We start from the raw sequence: 8,401 nt of genomic DNA on the forward strand, positions 1-8,401 counted from the left end.
TGTGTGTGTGTGTGTGTGTGTGTGTGTGTGTGTGTGTGTGTGTGTGTGTGTGTGTGTGTGTGTGTGTGTGACGCAAACAGCTTTATTTCCTGCTCCACACACCTCTTATAAAGCCAGTGCCAGCTTCAAGCACTTTCCAAGCGTTTGCTCCAGGTTGCTTAAAATAAATCTCTAATAAATTGCTGGGCTCAGGTACAGAGGCGATTGAGGGAATAACTGGTCTGAGAAGAAGCAAGTGATTTTTTTTTTCTTTTTGCTGAAAGGCAGTGATTTGAGTTATAGACAACAGGCGAGCTTTACTATTGATTTGCAGCAGAGACTGGCCTCCCAAATGATGTTGGTGAAATTACCTAGTAGTATCATGAAAGAGCATTTTGCTTATCAGATTTACGTGCATCTGTTTAAACAGAGTAGCCCTGAGCTCCGGTGTTTTGACAAGAGGCTGCAGGCGTTATCTGACCCTTCTCCGAGCATTTGTTTATGCTCRGTGCTCCTCTCCTACTTTAGCGAGGCTCTTTGCTCGATGACGTGTAAAATGTGGTGATGGAAGCGGCTAAGAGTTCAGAAGGTCGTGTAAARAAAGATCAGCAAAAACAGACCTCAAGCACAAAGAAGAGCACGTGGCTAATCTTTRATCAGTTTATTTAATGCGTGCGTCTTTTACCTAGTTAAGATGACTTGATTCTGCGTTTGTCAGGGAAAAACTCAACTTTGTTTTAGGGAGATTGGAAAGTTACTTTTAGCCTTTTTTTTAATCCAAGAAGTGGATTATTTGCATGACAAGAAAACAGGAAAGACATGCAAAACCAGTGAGTTTTGATCTCTGGTTTTGTGTATTGCCCTAGTTTTGGTAGGAAAGTAAAGTATCAAGTACTTCCCTGCATAAAAAAAGATTTAAATACTGTAAGATAATCAGAAGCTTTTAAAATGACTTATATGAAGTTTTTCTATTGATTTTTCCTCTTAAAATTCATAGTTTGCTTTCTTGAGTCTTTTTGCGGTTATAAAGGAGAAAAATTGTAACTTTCTTTGTGTTTGATTACCAAAATATATAGCCTCTGTAAAAGTATCAACATGTYGTATTCTGCCCCTTTTCCACTAGTGCCACTTAGTGTAGTGTCGGTGGTACGGTTCAGTATGGTTCCAAGTAGGGTTGGGCATAATCGTATCGTGTGCAATTAATCGTCAGAAAAACATTAATCGATTAWTTTTTGGCACTTGACGATTAATACGATTAATGCCACCAGGTAGAGTCCGCTCTGTGCTCCTCTCCTCTTCAGATATGACGAACATTTAAGCAAAAGTTCTGTAATTAATTTATCCATCAACACAATTAAAATTTGACGTATAGCCTGAAGTCTGTGATTTTGACACAGTTTGGAAAAGATTTTTACGAAGAGCAAATCGTTCCCACTAAATTGGTCATGTGACTAGGACATAAGGGGGTCCAGGGACTCCAGGGAATTAATCGTCAAATTAATCATTATCGGCTAGATACCACAATTAATCGTGATTTATTGTTTTGCCAATATRGCCCAACCCTAGTTCCAAGCCATTTCCATTAGGCCACATTCATGGAACTGGCCCTTTTTTAGTACCTACTTCGTTGTGGTTCCAAGCAGTCCCAGTCGACACCAAAATGCGATGTCAGAACACTGTTTGTCACTGATTGGCTAGGGGGTGGAGTCACTGGTTGCGTCTAAGCTGCCTTTACAACAACAGCTCAAGGAGGCATTTTTTCAATTGTAGCAGTGACATTAGTGGTGCTTCCATCCAATTTTAATTTGAATTTTTAGCAATTTTTTTAAATTTCAGAACTTATTCGGCAAATATGTTTCCATCCCTAATTTTGTGCATTAACGTTTTCTTTGAAAAACCCAAAAACCACCTCCACCAGCCMCCCAAAACACACCCACTGGAACCGGACTGGAATGTCAATGGAAAAAGCACCTGAACTGACCCGTTCTGACACTGACTGTACCAACACTAAGTAGCACTAGTGGAAAAGGGGCAGAAGTGTACTATGCCTCTATTAGTAACTGTTACACAAATGGAAGTGAAATGGCTGAATCAGTTTCAGAGTTTCAGCTGAGCTGATGGTGATTAAAGATGTGCTACCAGTTTACAAACTTCACAACYTTTAAAGTGTCCCTTTGACTGTGGCCTTTGGACATCATTGGAAATCACTGTGTGAAATGAACACAGGCTGCACTTTGAAACCTGAAGGCACGATTGTGAGGCGTTACCTCAGAGTTAGATCAGAATATATTTCTTACTCACACTTCCTAGTGCCAAAGTACATCAGGTGTAAAGTAGACTGAAGATAGCATTGCACTGGCACATTTTTTTACTCCAACAAATTGCTTTACGGCGCCTCTTATCAGAAGCAGGCTGTGCCTTTGGCTCCAAACAGTTTTCCAAGTGTCCACAGTTAACCTTTGGTGCATGCTGGACTTCTCTAGAACTTATTAAACGTCTCTCTTTGAATTGCTGCCGTCCTTGAGATTCTTCTGCCACACGCTTTACGTCGACTTCAAACAACGTCTGAATGTTTCTCTTCAAAGTCCACACAGACACATTCCTGTTTATATTTGCATCTATAATTAAAAGGGGTGGATTAAGACTCCTGACCTCACTAAAAAACGAGCTATAATGAGAGTTTGAACCTTCCAGAAGAACTAGAAAATCCGCATTACTTGTTTGCCTGACGCAAGAATAATCCCAGTCAGAGCCGGGGTGTCGCACTTCATGACAGCAGCTACGAGCAGAGTGTGTGAAAGCTGCTGTGTGTGTCCGATCGGCTCTGATCTCTTCCTGGAGGTCTTTGTGTGTTTGTTAATGCCATGACAGGAGGGATAATACCTCTATTGTTGAAGAACCCCCACCGGCCTGCTGGGCTCAGCAACGCTTGATCTACCTTTTTAAAAACCACGCCGAATGTCGGTCTTAAAGATGGACCGTCAAAACAAAGGAGAACATCCAAAACATAGATGCTCAGAATATTGTATTAGTCCAAGAGCAAGAAGTTGTTTTGGTTCACTTTTTTTTTTTTTGTATCTTTACAACCACATCAAACCGCCTCGCATGGCTGCAGTTTTCAGAGTTCACAAGCAAGAGAATGTAAACAAACCTAATATGAATCTGTGCTCTCGGTGCCATTTTTAATCCATCAGGAGGGAGTCCAACCTATGATTTAGAACGAGTACAATTTCAGTACTGCAGGAGCCTGGAAGCCACAACCATCCAAAGGGTCAGCTATTCAGGAAGTCAGTCTGGAAAAATCATGATTGGTTTTGAGTTCCGAGATGTGGTTTTGCCTTTTCTTTTTTTTCTTTTTTTTTTCTTTTATTCCAAACAAAAACACAGGGATAGCAGCCAAAATGAAAAAGAAGAAAACTACTCTGTGGAGTTTTATCTCAACCTAAACACCTTTTGAGTGTGTGTCTTTCGAATAAACGAGGTAAAGATGCTGTGATCTTAACAGAGTTAGAAGGAGAACAGCAGGCTGAGATCACAGAGTTCAGAGTTGGCCTGGCTTACACAGGCAAGTTGCCAAAAGTTGTGGTATAGGCTTGTGTGTGTGTTTGGGTTGCTTCAGCCGTCTTGTGTTTATGTGCGACATAATGTGCGTTAGGATTATATTGGTATGAGGCTCGGCGCCATGGTGGACAAGGGTGTGCGTGTGTGCATGTGTGTGTAAGATGTTGGCTGAGGCAGACACTCCTCTGTTGGCACTGTAATGGACAAACACAAGTCTGGCGGGGGGGGGGTTCTGTTTTCTGTATATGCTTGTGTATATGTCACAGCATGTATGTGCACATGTTGCACAGACAGACGAGAGCAGCAGGATAAAGGTGGCTCCAGAGATAAAGCACACTTTGGTGGCGACCCGGGATCAGCTTACCAACCTAAGATCCAATTATCTTTAACGTTAAGACTTAAAATCATCGCTGACTTGAGATCATCCATCTGTCATCGTGTTTTTTTTACCCCCCACATGCTGCACCACCTCCAACAAGTGAACGTCTGGAATGTGACAATGGGTGAAGCAAAGTAAAGGGCAGTGGAAAAATCTGTGCCTTTAAAGCTGATTTGTAGATATTTTCCTGACAAATGGGCTTGTTTGAGTTAGACATACCTTTCAAATGTTGCTAGCACAAAAAAAAATAAACAGAGCTAGGCTAAAATTATGCGATCAAGTGTGATTAGAGTCACAGACACTTGTTAAGTCTCTGCTTAGTGTGACGCAGTTGCTCAAACAGATATTTTCACAGTTGCAGTTTAAACATCAACCAGATTCCCAGGGAAAGAGGTGGGCTGACAGAGTATTATATTAACAGGATATAACACAAGAGGCATCTGTAGACATGACTTTGTCTTTATGTTGTCTGAAAGATCGTCACCAGTGTTACAAGCGCTGACACTTAAGCCTAAATCATAACATTTTTTATTGTTGTCTTATGATTAATGTCTGTTTTGCACCTGAAAAAACTAACTTAAGTCAAACATCCGTTTTTGGTTTTGGTTGGTTGGCTAAGAAAAACAGTATGAGGGCTCTGGAGGAAAGAAGGAATCTCGTTTTTTGGGGAATTCCATTCAACACTTCAAACTTTCTGTTTCCTATCATTAACTTATCAGGGATTTTATTTGTTTGTCGATCCATATGAAACTGAGATCCTTACACATAAAGAATCACAAATGTAAAGAATGTCCTTTATCTAAAACCCTGTATGTGTAGATATTTTGTGACAAACCCCTGGAACCTGGTGCTGTCGAACACCTGTAGATTTTATACAGTCTGTGACAATCGGTCAAAAATAATACAAGGATGAAATGAATAAATACAGTAACAACACCCCAACTTTTCAAACCTGTTAAAGCAGCCCTCATTGGTGGACATCTGCAGTCAAAACAAGTAAATAAAAACAATAAAGTAAATAATGTACCTTTTTTAATTCTGTGACTTTCGTGATTACTAAATTCATTGGTGGATGGTTCAGTAGATGGTAATGTCTTTCAAATTTCCCAACTAGGGTTGGGCGATATTGGCAAAAACATTAATCATGATTAATTGTGGTATTTAGCTGATAACTAATATGACAATTAATTCCCTGGAGTCTCTGGACACCTGCATATCCTAGTCGCATTACAAATTTAACTCACTCTAGTGGGAAAGATTTGCTGTTCATAAAAATCTGTTCCAAATTGTGTCAAAAGTACAGACTTCAGGCTATACATCCATTTTTAAATTGTATTGATAGACCAAGTAAAAACAGAGTTATGATAAGTAAATGACAGAACTTTTTTTAATGTTCATCATATTTGAAGTGGAGAGGCACATCGAGCGGACTGACCAGGGAAATCTTCAGTCAGTCTACCTGACAGCATTAATCATATTAATTATCAAGTGCCAAATAAGAATCGATTAAAGTTTTTCTGACTTTAACGGCACATGATATGGTTTTGCCCAACCCTGTTCCCATGCCTAAAGTTTCCCTCCCTCTTTGTCTACAGGTCACCATGCCTCCTACGACTCCCTATGCAGGGAAGTTCAACTCTTGCCCTCCGTACAACAACAACAACCACGCTCAGCCTCAGAGCCCGTACCGGAGCAACACAGCTCCGAAACCTTCAAGAGAGAGCGTTTACAACGGCACCTACCCGACCGCGGAAAACCCCTACGACGTGCCGCAGCCTCACGGCGCGCACCGTAGCTCCTCGGTCTCGTCCGTGGCCGCCAAGGAGCACCGTTACGGCAGCAGCTGCACCATTTCGGACAACCTTTACTCCCCGCCGCAGCCTCACAGCCCCCGCCAGCACAGCACGTCCTGTCCGGGCCGAGCGTATCGGCACACGAGCGGCTGTGGCGGCGACCAGTCCTGCCGTAACGACGGCGCCTCGACGAAAGCTCGACTTTACGGACGTGGAATCACTGCCAGCTACGGGGAGATGTGTTATCACGACAACAGTTTGGTTTCAGCTTCTCTTGAGGCGCTGATCCAGCACCTGGTTCCCACTGTGGACTACTACCCTGATGTAAGTACGACTATATGTTGTTTGAGTTACGCAACACATTTTTTTTTTTGTAATTGCTTGCTGATGGATTTGTGTTCTTTTCTAAATCTCTGAAAAACTGTTTTGTTCCCTGGTTTTCAGAGGTCGTACGTGTTCACGTTCCTGCTGAGTTCACGCCTCTTCCTGCACCCGTACGAGCTCATGACGAGGGTTTGTCACCTGTGTGTGGAGCAGCAGCGGTCTGGAGACGCTCTGCTGGATAAGGTGGGTGGATTGCACACGCACATACCCGAGCGTGCACAGGTGTAATTATTTCACCGTCATTTTCACGTGTTCCTACACAGCCTCACTTCTACTATCAAACCTACAAACTCAGGATAAAAACAGGGGAGAAGCTGAAAAAACATATATTATAAGCAGAAATATTGCGTCAAATTATTTTTGGGACTTTTCAGGTCGTTTTATTCCAGCCGGGTCGGATGTTATCAGTCCATTAAATGGACGTTATTAGCGGTTATCAGTCCCATAGAATGGCTTCAGACCAGTCCGACAGTGCCCCCTAGTGGGTTACCAGTGCCCTATACGTTGGAATGCAACAGTCTGCTACCGCRGGAGTCTGGCCTACTTTATTGTAGCCCATGTCATTTTCTCTAAAATTAAACTTTGTGGCTTTATGTCTCATATTAACCAGCTGACAGTCTGAAGCCATTCTATGGGACGGAGAACCACTAGGCGGCACAGTTGGGACAGTTTGAAGCCATTCTATGGGACTGATAACGGCTAAWAACGTCCATTTAATGGATGATAACATCCGAAGCTGGTACTTTACTCATACATACAATTGTTTTCTAGATCCGCTTCCGTGACGTGGCGCCAAAACTGGTCCAGCTTTTGACCGAGTGGACGGAGACGTTCCCGTACGACTTCAGAGACGAGAGGATGATGCGCTGCCTTAAAGACATGACGCTGCAAGTGGGCCGAGGGGACGAGGTGAGAAACCTGCAGTTAAAATGAAAAGTGACCCACCAGAGCTTATTTTGAGCCCCTTTTCACAGCCTGCGTCTTCTTATGTTGTTGCGTTTGTGCCTGCAGTACTCATGGCGAGCCATGCAGCAGATGACTCAGCGCCTCATCAAGCGCCTGTCTGCCCTCGGCCAGTACGAGGAGGCCGTGGCGGCGCTCAACGCCGTGGCGCAGGAGCGTCCCGCTTCGCTGAAAAGCAAACAGGCTTCGGCTCAGCGAAGCGACATCTTGAGCGTGTGCGACGAACCTTTCATACTTGCCCAGCAGCTAACACACATCGAACTGGTAAGATGTTAGATAGGCTAATGCTACACATGTACAAAGTTACTTTATCAATGTTTTTTACAGGTCAGAGGTCAGACTGTTGACGTATTTGTGTCTGCAGTGAGGCTTATATGTAGCTACTGCTTTATATTCATTTTGCCAAAGTAAATTTTATAATTTTAGTTTATTTAATGCTTAAAGTTAAACAAAAACAAGAAAGTTTTCTGTTTTGAACTGTTTTTTTTGTTAAAGGGGACATTTCATGCAAAATCCACTTTTTTAGCTGTTAAAATTCATTTTGCTGTTTACTTGGCGTCTCTAGTAGTGCAGAAAGGTTGAATTTAGTCTCTCCTGGTGCTGCAAAGATATCTTTATATGCTGTTTGGTTCATATTTTTCAGTCCATTTCTCTATTTTCTATGATGTTTTCTGAACTATTACGGCAAATTATCTGCGACAGAATTGCCAAATAAGGTCTGGACTTACCAACTACAATTTCATTCTTTCACCCTCCTTCGGTTCTGGGTCAGATTCGGGCTCCAACACATGAAGCTAGATGGACAAGTCTTCCATTGTAGACAATTATAAATTTTCTGCACGCTACATAATGCTAAACCCTGCTTTCAAACCGGAGTGGACCAGTCTGGAAGCCGGAGGGGGGCGGGGTTTGAAGCACCTTGAAGGAACAGTTACAAAACCAGCTGCTTTGTGACACACTACAGAAAAGTGGTGAAAGAGGGGCTGGTAAAGTTAAAATAAGGAGGAATTCAGACCAAAGCTTTGTAGTTCCACTTTATAAAGTGAACTGAATGATTTAAATGTGAAAAGGAAGAATTTAAAAGCATGATATGTATACTTTAAAATATCGTTTCAACTTATCTCCTCCTGTTTTCTGCCTCCAGGACAGACTGAGCTTCATCGGTCCTGAGGAGTTCATCCAGTCGTTCGCCATGAAGGATCCTCTGGAGAACCATAAGGTACAACTGAGTTTGAGTGAAAACATGTTTAGGTTTGTTTTGAACCAGTTTCAAAGCACCTAAAACAACCGTGTTTAATATGGAGGTAAATTTGTGTTTTTATTATTCAATCAAACAAAAAGC

General features: G+C 42.3%; 1 protein-coding gene across 1 annotated transcript in view; it reads left to right on the plus strand.

The window, feature by feature from the left end:
* LOC106513518 (ras-GEF domain-containing family member 1B-B) overlaps positions 1-8,401 on the plus strand; it is a 16,652-nt gene that overhangs the window by 786 nt on the left and 7,465 nt on the right. Inside the window, exons 2-6 of the mRNA XM_014002385.1 lie at positions 5,515-6,036; positions 6,157-6,279; positions 6,868-7,005; positions 7,108-7,323; positions 8,204-8,278. Of these exons, the coding sequence (XP_013857839.1) occupies positions 5,521-6,036; positions 6,157-6,279; positions 6,868-7,005; positions 7,108-7,323; positions 8,204-8,278 (1,068 nt within the window). The 5' untranslated portion in view covers positions 5,515-5,520. The remainder of the gene's footprint in view (positions 1-5,514; positions 6,037-6,156; positions 6,280-6,867; positions 7,006-7,107; positions 7,324-8,203; positions 8,279-8,401) is intronic.

This window comes from Austrofundulus limnaeus, unplaced genomic scaffold, assembly GCF_001266775.1.
Source record: "Austrofundulus limnaeus strain Quisiro unplaced genomic scaffold, Austrofundulus_limnaeus-1.0 Scaffold13, whole genome shotgun sequence".
Classification (NCBI taxonomy): domain Eukaryota; kingdom Metazoa; phylum Chordata; class Actinopteri; order Cyprinodontiformes; family Rivulidae; genus Austrofundulus; species Austrofundulus limnaeus.